This window comes from Thalia democratica, chromosome 4, assembly GCF_965202585.1.
Source record: "Thalia democratica chromosome 4, ktThaDemo2.hap1.1, whole genome shotgun sequence".
In the NCBI taxonomy this organism is placed as follows: Eukaryota; Metazoa; Chordata; class Thaliacea; order Salpida; family Salpidae; genus Thalia; species Thalia democratica.
In genome coordinates, this window is record NC_139168.1 from 60,716,212 (window position 1) to 60,734,073 (window position 17,862).

At 23.9% G+C, this 17,862-nt stretch overlaps 1 protein-coding gene across 3 annotated transcripts in view; it reads left to right on the plus strand.

The window, feature by feature from the left end:
- The first annotated feature begins 3,297 nt into the window (after positions 1-3,297).
- LOC145834498 (uncharacterized) overlaps positions 3,298-17,862 on the plus strand; it is a 36,241-nt gene continuing 21,676 nt past the window's right edge. For 2 of the 3 annotated variants that reach the window (XM_082941940.1, XM_082941942.1), the window contains exons 1-7: positions 3,298-3,444; positions 4,956-5,030; positions 6,231-6,328; positions 13,871-14,003; positions 14,629-14,665; positions 14,888-14,952; positions 16,875-16,908. In XM_082941940.1, coding sequence (XP_082798066.1) covers positions 3,310-3,444; positions 4,956-5,030; positions 6,231-6,328; positions 13,871-14,003; positions 14,629-14,665; positions 14,888-14,952; positions 16,875-16,908 — 577 coding nt within the window. In that variant the 5' untranslated portion in view covers positions 3,298-3,309. The remainder of the gene's footprint in view (positions 3,445-4,955; positions 5,031-6,230; positions 6,329-13,870; positions 14,004-14,628; positions 14,666-14,887; positions 14,953-16,874; positions 16,909-17,862) is intronic. The other variant, XM_082941941.1, reaches the window with a different exon arrangement.

Sequence of the window (17,862 nt, forward strand, 5' to 3'; positions counted from 1 at the left end):
TTCTGATACGTTTATCGTTGTAGAGGGGAGAGTGGGTTTCTTCTGATGTTTTTCTACCTTTAAAAAAAAAAAATATATATATTTTTCAATGTCTGATGTTCTAAATATCTGATGTTTTTCTACCTTAAAAAAGATTTGACTACCCCAAAAATGTCTATAAAACTACATTGATAGAAATGCTCCAAAAATATATTATAATAGTCAGGTGATGCAGTAGACCACATTTCCTTACTCAAAAATCTACAAAAATAATACATTTTTAAGCTTTAAGATTTTTTGAGGTTTCAGAAGGTAAAAGGCAGATCTTTGAAATGAATTTTCATTTCTTATCTAGTTGAAAATAAGATAACTATAATGTAGAAATCTGTGTTGATTTTAATCTCCTATTCCAAGAAAAACAGAGTCGACAGTCAAGGTTTAGAGACTGCAGCCGAGATAAATATTAAAAATGGTTTTGCTGGTGGCATGCTCTTTTAGACTATCAATGACTACAGAATACTTTGAGTACACTCAGTAATTTTGACATAAACTCAAATTGTGAAGATTCTTATAGAAAAATAATATCTTTCTCTCCAATGCCTACGTTCAAGTATTTAAGCTCTTTTAAGCTTTTTATAATGCTTTTGTATACTTGTCATAGTTTATTTATAATATTAACAAGGAGCAGTTATCATCTTGATGTTTCTTTTCATTGAAGTCTTTAATCATATGCCTTGTTGATCTATTTAAGTTTATGTTTACTTTTTTCTGAACAGCTTTTTGTATTTTTTTTGATCAAGGAGAGGGTGCATCCAGTGCTCTGAAATTGGAGTTAAGCTGTGTAATTTTTTCAAACATTATCTTTTGTAGTTTTGAGCTATTTACCTTCAAATTTATACTTTATATTGGTAATTTTGATGAGACAAAAAGTAAGTCAAGTTTTTTGTGTATTACATGTTAGCTTTATTTTTTAAATTTTATCTATGTTTTAAGTTGCTGTTCACATATGCTTTATGATAAGATTATTTTTTAAGATATGAAACATCATAGTTGTAAAATTCGATAGGTATTCTGTAGAAAAACCAAACTAAAAGAAAAATCTTCTTGTGTAAAGTTTATGATCTTCTACAGTTTTCAAGCAGTTATTTTTAGGCTAAAAAGTTTAGTCTTTGTTGAATAATAATTAGTTTGTTGTCAGTAATTAAAATTTAAATAACAAAAATAAAGACAAAAGAAAATTTTTGACACCAAGACAAGAATAAAAAAGTTATATGTTTCAAAAATTTCAGAAGTAACAATAAATTTAAAATCTTCATCTTAATTTTGTCAGATTTCAATTCAATCCTTTCAAATCTTTTAAAGACGTTAAACTTTAGATTTTCTCATTTTATTTTGATTGTTAAAGAGCTAAAAACTTAATCTAGTAGCAGCTCTATTACATGGTGCCTACAACTACAAGCCATCCTAAACGTTTGCTTTATTAATACTCTTTAGTAGTGTCACACAAGTACTTGAAATATGCCCTGTATTGAAGGTTGTATATTGTCAAAATCCCTATCATAAGTGCTGTTCAAACAGTTCCATTTTTTAAGGTTCATCATTGCCACACATACCCATGCATCAAATATTTTGCAAATTTATTAAATTATTTCTTTCTTGCTATCACTTATGAGCAAAGTTATTCTAAAATTTCCTTATGTACTTTCAGCTTGTGTTTCTAATTTCTATTGATGTTGTCTTTTTCTAAAGACTTAGCCTAGCTATTCTGTTAGTTTTTATGCCATTAGGAGTCAAGTTTAATGATGTTTCTTTCTTCTTGAGATAAATTTGGCTCTCCATGCTTTTTATTTTCATTGTCTATTTAGTAACTTTTAGCCAAAAGGGCATATTTTTGTCTAAGGTTATTGTTTTGTCTTTATTACCATTAACCAGTGATGCACTAGTAGCTAACTTGTTTCTACTTTTTTACAAAACAACTATACTAATTTTAAGTTATATCTACATTATAGTTTTTTCCCCTATTTTTATTTTTTTTGCATATAGAAAAAACCTTCTAGTTTGAAGTTAATCTAAAAACTTAAAACTTTAATGTACAACAACAAATTTGTTCATTTTTTATAATAAGAAACTTTTGATCAATTATTTTTTTGTTGGTTATTTTATTTGTTTGATGGTTTCTGTATTTACTGTGTAACCAGAGTTTTTATTTAACAAACATAAAACCTAAACATTTATACCTCCAACAAAAATACTTATTGTCATTATCAAGATTTTTTCAACCCAATCTTTTAAGTTATCTTCTAACCAACAATTGTTGAAATGTGACCTTTATAACTTAGCCATATTAATTTACATTTTATTTCCAATAACAAAGGCAATACTACAAAAATGTTAGTATAAATGCATTAAAATTTCTAAAAGAAATTTGATAATAATACTTTTGAATATAGTGTTAAGTTGTGTATACTTTTTGAATAATCATTTGTTTTTTGTAGACTTAATTTTACTATAATTAAGGAAATGATGCCAAATTAAAATTTTTTTTAGTACAAATAATAAAATCTTTTTGATTTTCTAAAAAAATTTAAAAATAATATTTTTGGAATTGATAATGTACTTTTCTATTGACACATTCCAGGATTTTTTTCAAAGAGATGAGTATATTTATCAGTGAGAGGGGAGTATCTTAAAATAGGTGTATTAGTATTGCTGTAGTTTAAGTTGTTTTATAATTTAGAGTCAAGTGAGCTAGCACTCTGAAGGTAAAACGACTTTAGCAGTTTCATAACAATTTAAGTTCTAAAAACTCAAACTATTTTGATATTCTCCATGGGCTATATCAAATAAAATAATTTATAGTTGAAAAATGCACAAAAAAGTCTTATTATAATTTGCTACTCCTTTACTACTAAAAAAAGGACTTTATCATTTCATTTGGTTAATAGCTCAACTTGCAGCTGACCAACTAAGGTTATAAAAAATGTCAGTCTAAATCTAGGCATGTTAGTCTAAAATTGCAAAATAATTGTAAAAACTCTACAGCTATTTATTAATACAAAAGTTGAAAAATATTTTATTTTTAGTTTAAGTTCGTGCTTAATAATTAAAACGCTGTATTTGTGCAGTAATAAACTATACTTGTTTAAATAACAGTCTGCATAGTTTTGCATTATATTTAACAAAGAAAAAGTAAACCACAAGTGAAGGTATAAACTAATAATTTTCTTTCCACAGTAGCACTTTAACAAGCATATTAAAAATTCAACTAGAATTATAAAAGTTAATAAGTTTTTAATTTTTTAGTTCGGTTAACTTTAAATGATATAAAGTATGGACCCAGATGAAGATGAGTTCTATTGCAGCTTATTCAAGTTGCATGATGAAAGTAATGATAAAAAACTGAATGAAAATCAATTAATTGACATCTTCAATACTGTAAATGATGGATATCTTAGTTTACAACAGGTATTTATATTTCAGTTTAATCTGATAAAAAATTATCACTTAAGTAAAATTATCGTCAAAAATTTTTTTTGCAAACCTTTTGCATTAATGTCTGTTTTTGTTTTGCTTGCTTGATATTGTTAATAACCTGAATTTAACTCTATTTTCTACAAATTATTAAAAATTGTTCTTTATACTTAACAAGGTTTTGAAGTTTATTTGAATTTCATTTTTCACAGTCATATCAAATTTTTTGGAATCGTAGCTAGTCAGTACTTATGTTGTTTTAATTTTTACCTTTAATGCAACTTTGTAAACCTAGTTTATAACCTCAATTAAGCCTGCGTAGATAATTCAGTTTAAATGTTAGGTAATATATTCAATAGTTTTTACTTTTGTTGACAAATTGATTTTATTTGCAATATTTTATCATACTTATGTAAATTTTTACGGCTTACACAAATTTAAACAAGCAATGATTACAGGATTTTTCTTAAAGAAAAGACTTTTTTTATTTATTATGAAGCTTAATTTAATAAATATATTTTATATTTATAAGAATGGTATTCTATGTATTTTAACCAATAAATAGATTTAAAGTTCTTCTGTACTCAGATAATAATTACAAAGTCTTACCAAAACTATAACTAGCCTTACTGTAATCTATTTGTTTGAGTTCTAAAGCTTTTTAGCTTATTTTGTAACTTTTATGATATTTAATAAAACTTATTTTTTAGCAAATATGTTTTTAACAAGTTTTGTTTTGAAGTCTTAACTTCTTAATTTGTATTTAACGTTATGTAAATTGTATTCTCTATTAATTATAAGTCAGCCTATAGTCAAATCTAAAAAAAGGATGCTATTGACTATAATTCGGTTGTAGTAATGCATATTAGTGTTTACATATTTATATATTAACTGAGCAGTCTAATATTTTATTTTTGTCTTATATCTTGAGTCTAAGATGTTTTTAAAGTGTAAGATTTTAAATACTTTAATTATCTAATTCTTATGTCTAATATTTTATATTATTTTTTATATATAAAACTAACAGTAACTTAGTAATATTTTATTTGCACTGTTTTTTTATGCAGATAAAGTGTAGAATTTTATATAACTGTTTATATTATATGCTTGATTGTGGAAGAAATAGTTAGAGATCTCTACTTTTAAAAGGAGAACAATTGTACTATTTATTTTAAGAAAAGTTTATTCTGCAAACAATCTTTCGTAAAAATAGCTCACCAGTGCTTACAAAACTGAAATATATTCAAGAATTTTTGATTATACAAGCACTGACAAGATCTTTGAGCGGAACACTGTTTGCAGAATAAACTTTAAAAATAGACAGTATATAGTTACTTGTTTTATTTTTTAAAGTTTATAAAAATATATAAAGCTTACTTTAAAACTTTGATACTTTTATTACTGATTTTAACAAAGGTTGATCAATTATATTTCTTAAATTATTATCCTGGTTTATAAACTTAACATTGCTTAACAAATACAAAGTTAAAAAATAATAATTAAAGATGTCAGCATCTGTTTTAGAAGTATGTGGAAATAAGTTATGTACAAGTCCTGAAAGTCTCAAGCTTGTTTTACAGGTAAAATATATTTTACATGTTTTGTTTACTATTTTGTTTTATATTTGATTATAATTATATAGATATAATGTGAAATTTAAGTTTGAAGTCACCTGATAAATTAGATTTTCCTTTCACCAGAATTGCAAAAAAAAATCTGGAATCCATAAAAAAATTTGAATTTTACAATTTAGACAAAAAAAACTTGAATTAAAAAAATAACTGTAGTTAAAATAATGAAATTTTTATTAGATACGAAAAATTTCTTGTATTCAACAAGTGGTGTTTGTATAATTTTGAATTTTGGTCATTAAAAAATACTTTTAATTAAGGATTACAATACATTTTCAAAATTTTTATACTATTGAAAAACTTTTTTCACCTTAAAGTTTATTTTATACTAGAAATGGACATAAAAAACTCTGACTTTCAAAAACCTGGAAGAAATTAAGAAAACTAAAAAAAAATTTCAAATAACCTTTGGTAACCCTGTTAAACATTTTATTCTATTTAAGTTATTTATATTCTACTTTATTTAATACAAACTTATTGATATGGTTGCTACTTTATAGTTATAATTTCATCTTTTTTTTGAATTATTTTTATTCTAGCTGTAAGATTTTTCAAGCTATGTGCTAAACTATACAAATTGATTTTGGTGAATGCTTTAATTAAATTCAAACTATATTTCTTTATGTTTTAAAATAATATTATCTGTCACAAAAATATATTATAAATTTAAAAACTTTTGTGAAAATAACTAAAGTAAGCTGTAAATAAATAAAAATTTTCATTCATCAAAATAAGTATCTGTTTACTAAACATATTTTCAATTAATCGGAAGTTAATACTAAACTTATAAGAAACAATTTTAGAAGATCACTAAAGTATGAATGAACAGAGTAATATATCCGTTTTCATATTTTTTAGCAATTAAAAAAACATATTTTTAATTAATATTTTTTGCGATCAAGTTCTTATTTTTCTAAGGTTATTTCTAGTCAATAATTTTTATAGCCCTATAAATTGCAAAATAGTTATTTATATGTGGGAATATATATTATACAAAGCTGATTAAAACAAGTTTAGTATTTTATTCTTTACTATGGATAATTTTAGTTTAACTTTACTAAACATAAGTTGTTAGTTTGTGGAATTTTGGGTTATTTTTGTATTTATTTATAATTGTTCAATTTTAGTTTTCTTAAATTTTTTGTTCAGGAAATGGAAAGAAGACAAAACTTAATGGAGGATATTGAATGGGAATTTAAGTTGTTAGATGAAATAAAAGATGGAGCAATAAATATAACGAATGCCAGGTATAGCAATACTCAATAGTAAATAGAGAAAATAATGAAAAACTTAAACAGTTGTAATCTTTTTAAAGCTATTTTTTTCGATAAAAATTAATAAGTAACAAACTTTATAAAAAAAAAATAACCATGTGTGTTATAAAAAGTAAGTTCCAGCTGTACACTTTTTTAACAAACTTTTAACTGCAAAATTTTTTTAAAGCCACAAATAAGTAATTTTTATAATAAATATTGTTAAAAGAACTTTAAAATAAACAAAAATTTCACAAGAGTTCTAAATTTTTCTAAAATATTGTTTATTTTTTTACATCATCAAGTTTAAATATCTTAAATGAGATTACGTAATAGTTATAGAACAAACTCTCTGAGTTTAAAAACTTATTATAGTTGTAAAAAAATTATAATCATAACAAAGCTTAGCTCTAACATACAGTAGTTTTATGAGACAGTTTTACCATCTATGTTTTAATATTTATTTCGACCATCTTGTTATGAACTGGTTTACTACAGTCCTAAAACTCTTATTAAAATTTTTTTTTATAAAGCTTTTATTTTCTTTTGACATTTTGATGACTTTTTTATACTTAACAAGTTTAACCTATTTTATTTACAAACTATAAATATTGAACTTTTTCTCAGTAAAATAGTTATTAGAACCAAAATTTAGAACATTTGAATATAAATAAAAACATGCTTTTAGTAATTTTTGTAATTTTGGTGGCTGTTTACGCGACAAAGTTTATTTATGTCTTTAGATGTAATAGATGATATGTATAGAAGAATTCATACGAGACATTTATATATATTTAATCATAATATAAATATCTAATAGTTTAAAAAATAGTTCTTATAAAAAATTTTGTTTCCAGTTTAACCTTATATTTTTATAAAATCGAGATATGAATAGAAATGATAAATATTAAAAATAAATATAAACATAGTTGTTAAAGCAAAAATATTGTTTTTAAGACTTACATTTTGATTAATTGAAAAAGTCGTTTGGATATGTGTTTTAATCGAGCTTTAATTATTTGATTTTAATTAGAAAACGAAAACTATTCATTGTTATAAAATGTAGTTTGAATTGTATAAGCAAGTAATTTTAATTTTTTGTATTAGAAAGTTGAGGTATAAATGTTGTCTACATTTTATTAATAAATAGTTTTTCGAGCGAGCTCGCTGAAAAAATCTATTAAAAAAAGTTTCAAATCTTTGATAGGATAAGTAAAAATACAGTTTTCAAACTTTTAGTCGTAAATATTTTGAAAACTAGTATGTTTAATATAATTTTAGGTAGTGTAATTTGCATTAAAACATTTCAAAAGTTAAGTTACGTTATTTTCCACTTGGTTACTTAACTTATTTACTGAAATTATATAGGTTTTTAATTGCCTAGTTAAAGCTTTAAATTTTTAGATATAAAAATGTAGTTTTCAAAAGTTACTATTTCGTAATAAAAATTTGAAAGCGTCATGAGCACTTAGAAACATGTTGTTATAAGAAACAAAGAAACTTTCAGCACATGTTTAAAAGACACAATGACCTTACTTTTAAAATTAACAAAAAACATCACGAATAACTAAGTAAACAATGATTGAATTTACTTTATTTTTTGATATATGAAATTTTCAATATAGTTTTGTTTAGTTTGTTTTATCGTGTTTTACAATCTCGTACTTTCTAAACTTTATCGTTTTCTCTACTTTTAAATATTTTATTTAACTATTAGCTGTTTTTTAAGATAATGGCCAACTGTAAACTTTTAAGTTTTTTTCATGTTTTTTTTTTTGATTTTTCTAAGTTTATTACAAGTATCCAAATATTTTATAACTATATGAATTAACCTTTTTAGTTAACTGTTTGAAGATTTGTTTATATAAAATTTTAAGTTTAGTCATCTATTGCAAATCTACGCACATTGTGTTTACACTAAAAGTGCGTAACTAAACAAGAGGTAGCAAGTATACTTACTGTTTTCTTATAATTCATTTGATTGGATAAAGTTTTGTACTTAATCACTTTTGTTATTTACAAAAATAGTTTTCATTCAAGTTGAAATTGTGAAAAACCTTGAATAAAAATTGTATATGTGTTGACAAATTATATTTTTTATACCTTAAAATAGAATCTTTCTCTAATACCATGTTAGAGAAGTTAAATTTTAAGGAGGTAAGGAGCAAATTACTAAAATTAAATGGTTTATTGAGTTGAAATAAAACTTTATGCAATAAGTTAAGTGAGGAATTGAACATTTTTTGTTTGATTTGTATATAAAGGGCGACTAAGACACCTGTAATATAAAAAGCAAAGCCCAGGGTTCTTGCGCGTCAGGCTAAGTCAGGCTAAATCAGGCTAAATCAGTTTTTTTGAAAAAAGTTGAAAAACGTCAGGCTAAATCAGTTTTTATGTTTAAAAATTTGAGAATCTCAGTTTTTGTCAGTTCAAATGCATAAAATTTTTTTAATTAAGAATAAATTGAGATGTGAATTTATTTCTAAATAAATATTTAGTTATTAAAGACAAAATCAGTCAGTATTTGTAAAAATAATTGCTTAAAACCTTTTGTTGAATCTCTAAAATAATTTTAAGAATCTTCATTATTTTGTTTTTAGTAGATTATATACGTCATAATTATAAAAATTCATAAAAAAGTACAGTTTAAACATTACAGTTTAGTTCAACAACTAAACTGTGTGTCTGAATTTGTTTACATGAGCTTTGTTTTTTAGAGCTTAGTTGTTTAACTGTTTTAATTTCTAATATAAAGGCTTTATACCAAATACTTTTTAGATTAATACTCTTAGTAGTTTGTTCATATATTTTATTTTCTGTTCATTCAAAGTTATTAGAGATATTCACAAGACTAAAACTTAGCTTAAAGATATAAGTTTCATAAGTAGTAGAATCATATTTTGCAAGTTAATGAGTTGATAGTAACCTTATTTTACTCTTTTTAAATGTTTCAGTTTATTATAACGCTTAGATAATTTTACTTAGCAAAATGAAGCTTATTTTAAAATTTAGTATTTTTATTTAAAAGGTTCAAATTAAGTGATATAAGCATGTATTTTAAAAACAGGTATGTGATAAACTTATTGTTTTCAAAATTATGTTGTTAATGAAAAGATAAGTTTTAGAGTCCAGATCATGTGTTTAGTACTTATCTTTATGTATTCGTTTAAAAGGATTCTTTGAAATAACTTTTGTAATATCATGATTAGCTTAATTAGTTATATTAAAAATTAAGATGCTTTAATGATAACATAAAGTTTTTGAGAGATGTGTTTAATTATATTTTGTTTTTCTTTTACAGACTTATTCACATTTCTGTTTTAATAAAAGCTTCTGGTCCAGTTATGTAACTTATAATTGACGAATTCAAGTACTAATTGACACGAACCCTGTATATGGGTGATAATAGGTGGATGTAACTAAGCCCCAAAATTTAATAAAGGTATGAATTCATTGAAGCAGAAATTACAATGACCAGTTAAAAATATTCAAGTTGCTGGGTAAGCGATTGATAGATGTTGAAAAATAATTCATTTATAATTTTATTTTCTTTAAAAGTAGTTTTGTGAATACTTTTATTGTGTTAATTTGCTAATTGAGACCCCCCGATACCCAAAATGCCTTCTGAAGGTGATTTTCTCTACTTTGAAAAAATGTCAGGCTAAATTGGTCTCTGTCAGGCTAAATGAAAAGGAATTTCGCGCACGAACCCTGAAAGCCATAGAATTCAACAAGTTCATTATGGAAGGCACAAACTAAAAACACGAAAATCTCATTTAATAAAAAATCTATCTCCTCCTACATTTATCCAAATATTTACTTTAAATTACCTTAAAATGTTCTTTTCAATTATTGTTTCCAAAAAATTAAAACTATTTGTTTTTGTACTTTTTTAGAATTCTAGAATGCGTAAATAAACGAGATGCTTAACCAATTAAGTGTTTAGATTTGCGAGAGGTGACTATATGTGTATTTATAAAGCTTTCTGCGTAAAGTCGCCATAATATTGAAAAATAATTTTTAAAGAAATACAATTTTGGTACTACTTTTGAATTTATTTCGAGGCAATACAATAACAAAAAATCTCTTCACTATAACTATTTAGAGTTATTTACGTGGAAATTTATTATAAAAAAAAACATTACAAACTATAAATATAAAATTTATGGAAACAAGTGTAAACAAACAAATTATGCAAAAAGGTAAACAAAAAACTTAACTGACTTAAAATGGACATAATGGCATAGAGGAGGGGGAGGTCCACCTTGATTTTTACAAGTTGATCTTATTTTATAGAGTTTTATCTGAGCTATCAGAAATTTTTAACCGCTTGAAAAAATTCAAAGTAATTTTTGAGATATAAGCAATCAAAGTCGGTGACCTCAATAGGTTCCTAATGGAAGGCGCAAACTAAAAATGCAAAAAAAGACCATTTCAGTAAAATCTATCTCCTTCATTCTATTTCATTTTTTAAGCAATCTTCTTCAAATTTTTGCAGAAAGTGTATTACTAAATTTTAAAAAGATTAAATGCAGGATTTTTTTAAATTTTGATAAATAAAACCACCTACTTTTTTGTTTTTTTTATCAAAAACTTTTATTTTTTAATATTTTAAAAGTTTCAACATTCAAAGTATTTTAAACTATAAAAAGAACGTTTCCTGAAAGTTTGAGGTCTCTATCTCAAAATATGAAGGAGAAGATAGATTTTTAGTGATTTTAAAAATTTCCGAGAAAATTGACCCCAAAAAATTTGCGGTCTGTATGTTTGTATCGGAAACTTTTTATAAAAATAACAATATCTCAAAACTTCAAAAAAATATATTTTAATTCTATAAAAACTGGCTTGTAGTTTGTACTTCAAGCTTTCATATAAGATCCAATCTTGTTTTTAGTAAAAAAAATGTTTGACCTCCCCTTATGCCCTTTATTTTAAAACCTTAAACAATTAATAATAATAAAAATAATAATAATACCGCTGTCAAAGTAATTATAGTTAAAAGTTATTACGGCACAAAAGCAACTAAACATAGATTTAAAGTTGAACAAAAAAAGATTATAGAAACTGCTGTATAGACAGGTCGGGTTAATATCTTAAGATATGAACTGCTTCTAATATTTTATTAAGGTAATAAATGTTGTCATTTTATACTATGGAAAATCAATTCAAATCATAATTTTTAAAACATTTAGGATTGTCAATCAAATATTTTTCTATTGAAGATGTACTACGATGATTACTGTTAAAATTACTATCTTTGATGTCTTATTTGCAAATCCATTCTTATTTAGTATTTTTTAAGTAAATGTTGATTGATTCTGTTTAGTAACATATTTAATATCTTTTCCACTTTTATATGCACACACAAAATTGTACACAATGTTGTTTCTATAATGAATGAAAATTCGTTCTTTGTTGTTCACTGTAAATAATCTATTCGTTTAAAAACGACTCTGAGTTATACAGTATGATAACAATTTTTAAATTTCTCCATTAAGTTATTTTGCAAGATATAGCTGTTAGTAATATTATATGGTAATTTTAAACATGCTGGACATTTCTTAGGGCTTAATTTGTTGTTTTATTATTGCTTTTCATTTCAATATTTTCAGACTTTATAATCTTTACTGGATACCCCAGGCTACTAAAAGTATTTACGCAGTTTAAAAGCTGTTTTTCTAAATACTTACAGGACCAATTTACGTAGCTTTATAAGCTATACAACTTATTATTTTTTTTTGTCAAACAAGTTATGTGATAATCACAAAAAATAATACTGAAAAAATGTGGTGAAAACCGCTTGTGTTAATGTTTTGTCTTGTAATAAACCTGAAAATGAGTAGCAAAAACCTTTTTGGATTTTTATTAGTTGCATGTACTCTATAGGTCATAGATATATAGAGATCTTGTTTGAAAGTTTAAAAAAAAAATCATAAAAAAAGCTTTAAAGATTTTTAGCTACAAAACCAGTAAGTAGCCTAATGTTTTTCATTACTTTAATTCTTTTTTATATGAAAAAGTAAGACAAAAAATAAATTGAATAGAAAATTTAATAATTTATAATCATTACTAGTTAACTAACTTTTAAATTTAAGCACTAGACAACTAGTTTCCATAAACGTTTTAGAGCCTTTTCAATTTGAAAAGTCGTCAAATTCTGTTAAAATAGTTTTTAATATTTTAAAATTATTTTTTTTTTAACGTTTTTTTTTGGTAAAAATTATAACCTCACAAACTTCAATTTTTTAATAATATGTAAAAACGACATCGAAGTTAATTAACTTAAAAAGTTTCAAAAACAGTTAGTTATTGAATTAAAATTATAAACTTTTCATTTTTATAAAGATTTATGCAAATTGTTTTTCTTATTAAAAGCTAAAACGTTTTAATTTAATTTAAAACTTCAAGATATGAACCTTAGTTGACTCAGTTTTTCACTTCATTACTATTTATAACTAGTTGGTGTTTTTTCTTATTGATTTTGTTCTGTTTTTTTAATAAGAAGTTCAATTAAAAACTTTTTCTTTACCAACTTTGTTTGTGATGAAGTAGTTTTACTTCTGTATTTTACCTTTTAACACAGACTAAATAAACTTTTTCAGGTTAAGTTTTCCAATAATCTTGAGTAAGTTTTCTGAAGTTTGAATGTCAAACAAACTCATCAAAAAAGAATTTAAAAAAAATACTATGTACGAATAAAACGGTTTTACTCGAAAATAAAACAACATTCCTTGAAGTTTGTTACCGGCCCATCATAACCGCAGTTTTGTTGCATTAATGACGTCATAATAGGTCGTTTTAATGCAGCAAAAGCTGCGGAGAGGATGGTAAAAGTCGGCAAGACATTTTTAGTTACTTTTTTAACCTTTGCTAACTGAAAGATCTAGTTGTTTTACATGATATTTTTAATTAAAAACAAACTAAAGTTTTTTTTAATTAAAATTTCACTTTTTACAGAGTTAAACTGTTAGTTCTAGTGATAAAACATTTTAACAAAAAAGAATATTTTTGATACAAAAAAGCAGAAATATTTTTGCTCAATAACTTGAACAACTAACTGAACTTGCATTAACAAAATGTGGCAAAAACAAGTTAGATTTCTGGCTTAAACCTTCTTTGTATGCGGAAATACACGTATAATTATTTGTCATCATTTCTTTGTGTTACACAGCAAATTATCACCACTATTTGGTGCAAGAGAGAATTTTTTCTAACCTCCAAAAGAGGAAGCAAATATTTAGCCAAAAGTTGAGAAATTTGTTTTACAAGAAATTTTTTTTTGATTGTTGCCTATCTATACAGAAAACGTAAGGTTGATTTGAAAAATTAATAAGTTTCTTGCTAACAAACTTTTTCAAAGATGCTTCACAACTTGTAAAAACAATAAAAATAATACTAAAACAAGTTTAGCATACTTAGTGCTAGCATAAGAGGTCCAAACAAAAGAAAAAGCTTTTGATAAAAACATTTATTTATAATTTATTTATATTTATAAACCTGTGTGATGTTAAAAAATCAATCTATTTTTTTTGTTAGATGCTTATTCGAAATAGTACACGGAGATAATTTCGATGAAGACACATGGTCTAAATTTGTCGAAAGCCGTCCAATTAAAGATGCTGAAGTTTTCCTCAGCGAAATTGAAGTGCTACTGTGTGATCCAAACATGGTTTGTTTTCAATCGCACTAAATTGTTGCTTACAAAACTATAATAAAATATGCGTAAGTTAAACTCGCTAATTATCTCTTGTACTAGAAAAATTGCGATTAAAAACGTTGTAATCAATTTGATCAATTTATAAACATCAACTGAAAACTTAATGTAAAATTTTTTTTTGGTTGCAAACCTGAGTTTTGAAGAATAATATAAGAAAGTATATTTAAAATTTATTGTTTATACTTTTTATTTCTAGAGTTAAAAAATAAAATTAAAGTTAGAAATTGATTTACTACTTTTGTAATACTTATTAACATAGTTGTCATTGTGTTTTGAAAGCATGGTCATTGGTCATTATAACTAAAATTATTTTAAAACCAGCGGCACTTTTTTCTTCTACGATTAATTTTTTGAGAATAAATGAACAGAAATATAACTGTAAAAAATTGAAGCAAACAAAGCCGTTAGATTTTCTTAAATTCTAGTTACTTTTCATTATGACAACCAGGCTCAACAGAGCTTTGTAATTTTTAAGTTAATTAGAATTTTTATACTTTATTTTTTTAGTCATCTTCATACCAAAGAAGAGCTTTGTAATTTTTAAGTTAGTTAGAATTTTTACATTTTATTTTTTTAGTCATCTTCATACCAAAGAAGAACGAACATTGAAACTGGTAAGTACTTTTAATTTTTATTTATTAAACAGATTGAGTTTATATTTTGAAAGCTCAAAAATGCTGAAAATTCTAAGTGTAAGTCTGCAAAAAAACTATTTAGTTTTTTGAAAAATAATTATTTCAACAAACAAAAGTGTTTAAGAAAATAAAATGTTTAAAAACGCTATCGTTGCAATGTATAGAACAATCAGTTCATAGAAATGAATCAGCAATTGTTAGCAGGTTTGATTGACAGTTCAACAAATAGGAAGGAAACAAATGAATGTACAAATGACAATCTTCAGGTTTGTTAACATTAAAAATTAAAAATTAAAATATTTTAGAAGGTTTTGCATATATCGATATTAGTAACATATTTAATGTTTTAGTTTAATGCTGTAAATACGTTTCAAAGTTATGTAAGGTTTTAAAAATATTGTTATATTTTTCTTTAAACTTTTAGTGACATTTAAGTTATAGTAATTGGTTAGTTTTATGACTAATTAAACCCTAAAGTAGCTAATACAAAAATGCATTTAGTTTATAAATGACCAATGTCGATGAACACATGATAAAGTTTTTTATACAAATTATTACACAATTTGAAGTTTGTCATACACTCACTTTAATAACATTCAATTTGAATATTTATAGTATTTTTTTTAAGTCAATGTTTCAAATAACTATTTTACCTTTTAGTTAGTTTTCTAACTAAAATTCACCTTATTATACCAACCGTTAGGTTGTGCTGATAACCTAAAAAATGTTTTAAAATAAGATATTCAAACAAACTTCAATACAAAATTGTCAAAGTTGTTATTGTCACTGTAAGTAACCATTAAAAGTTTTTAAATTCCCGTATTTATTTTATCAAAAGTTTACAAATTTATTGTTTTTAATTTAAATATTATTAAACTGAAGTTTAAACCAAATTACATTTACAAACAAACTCTAATGTGATTTGAAGTTAAATTAAAATTATAAAATAGATATCAAATTTTTAGCATATTTTTTAGAATTCTCTATCTTAAGTTATAAAATTTATACTCTTAAAGTAAACAGGTTATATTAAACTTTTTAAACTGTAAGTATGCATAAAAGAAAAAAAAAATAGAGCCCTAAGGTCTTTACTTATAGTTCTTTTCTTTTTGAAAATTATGATTTACTGAACTGTTACTAAGTTACTTACTTTTACCTTCAGATAATAATTTTATTTGTATATTTTAGTTTCGCTCACTAATTTAAATAGTTGCTTAATTAACAATTCTTTTTCCATGGCTTTCAAATTTTTTTTTTAATTTTTAGTTTATTTAAGAACTTACAGGCTCTTAGAACAAAATTTAGTTTGCCAAATAACCCTTGGAAAATATAAAAATAAGTTTTATAAAATAGTGTTTTATGTGCAACAAATTATTATAAGATAAGTTTATTAAACTTTAATGTTGTCAATTAAAAACTTAATCTGCTTTTAGCAAATTATAATATATTTAGATAACTAAGCCTTTGATTTTTGCCGATTATTAAACTTGTTCAAAATTTTACATTTGATTTGTTTATTTTTAAGTCTTATGTAATTTTTATTACAAAATTAAAAATAAACATAAGAATAACCTGAATATATAGCAATCATCCGTTTAATTTTCACTCTGTCACAATTAAAGTCAGGTTTGTCTGAATTGATACAAAAACTTTTACAAAAAAATCTTTTTGTTTTATGGAATTATCGATATGACTGTTTAACATTGTTTCAAAGTTAAAAATGAACCCAAAGTACTCAGTTCTGTATAATTTAAGATATTCAATGGCTGCGCACCGAAACTAATAATAATGATTAAAAACTAAAAAAGTAAATACTAATTACTAATACAATTACAAATACCAAATATTAGTTTTAACATTACAACTTTAAAACACTTTTGAATCAATTATGGACTTGGTTGGCTTTTGGCTTTTGTGATAAAAAGACGTTTAATTTGAGATTTTAGTTTATTATTTTGTTCATTGTTTTACTAGAATAAAAAGTTATAATATAAAATAATTCAATGATGAATAAGCAATAAACAGTTAAAGTCATGAGGGTGTTAAAGTATGTTTATACTCTTTTTCATTAAGGATGTTTGTTAATGAATATTAAATTTTATTATTTTGAGTCTAAATATCAAATCTTGTGATTACTTTAAATTTTGATTTGTTTTGAAGTAAAAACAAAAGTTCATTTATTTTTCAGACTGAAGAAAAATCTAAAGTTGAAGAATTAAACGGTATGTTTTTTCTGTTTTTTTTGGGTTGTTTAAAAAGTAAAATATATTTTTATACCAGTTTATATTTGCGGTTGAGATCATTGAACGTGGAATTTACAACTACGTACATTTCAGAGTTTTATGTTACATCTACCGATATTTTATTATTGACAAATTACTTCCATCTTTTGACTTTTAAAGCAGTGCTATTACTCTACGTATAAAAATTTTCAGGGAATTTTTAAACGTTCCTTATGATTTCGATCTTTCACAGCAAACTTTTTTATAGACTTAAACCAAAGAGCTAAAATAAATTCGAAGTATTTCTTTTGTAGTGATAAATTTTTTTTTAGTATTTTTAGATTTTTAGATTTAAATTAAGTTTATTTATTTTATAGAGGTAAAGTTTATTAGAAATATTCTTAGAAAAAAGTTATTAAGGAATCAATTACTAATTATTCAAATTTATATTATATGCTTTTATTTTTAGAAAAAAAATAAAAAGATCTCAAATACTAGAAGGAAATAGTATATTTTATTCTTTTAAGACTTAATTACACAAACTCAGTTTTGGTCAATGACCTCGTCAGTGCTTATTTAAAAAATCGTATTCAAATAGAATATTAATAAAGTTATGTTGCCCTAATATAATTTTTCTAAAAGTCTGGTTCTTAATGAGTATTTACAAAACTTGACCCCGCCGACTCGAAAATTTGCCCAACCTTAACTTAAAGGATGTTGAAAAATCAATTTTTATCATATTTTATGACTTAAGTTGTATATTAAATTAACTACTGAGTTACACTTTTAGCGCAATATCTGGAAAAAATATTAAAGATAAAAATTTTATAGTTTTTATTTTATTTTTATTATAAGAAAATAACATTTTAATTGCTTTAGAAACCATTGAAGGTAAAAATATCTAATATTGATTATAATTTGAAATTAAATTCTAAATTGTAAAAGTAATTTATG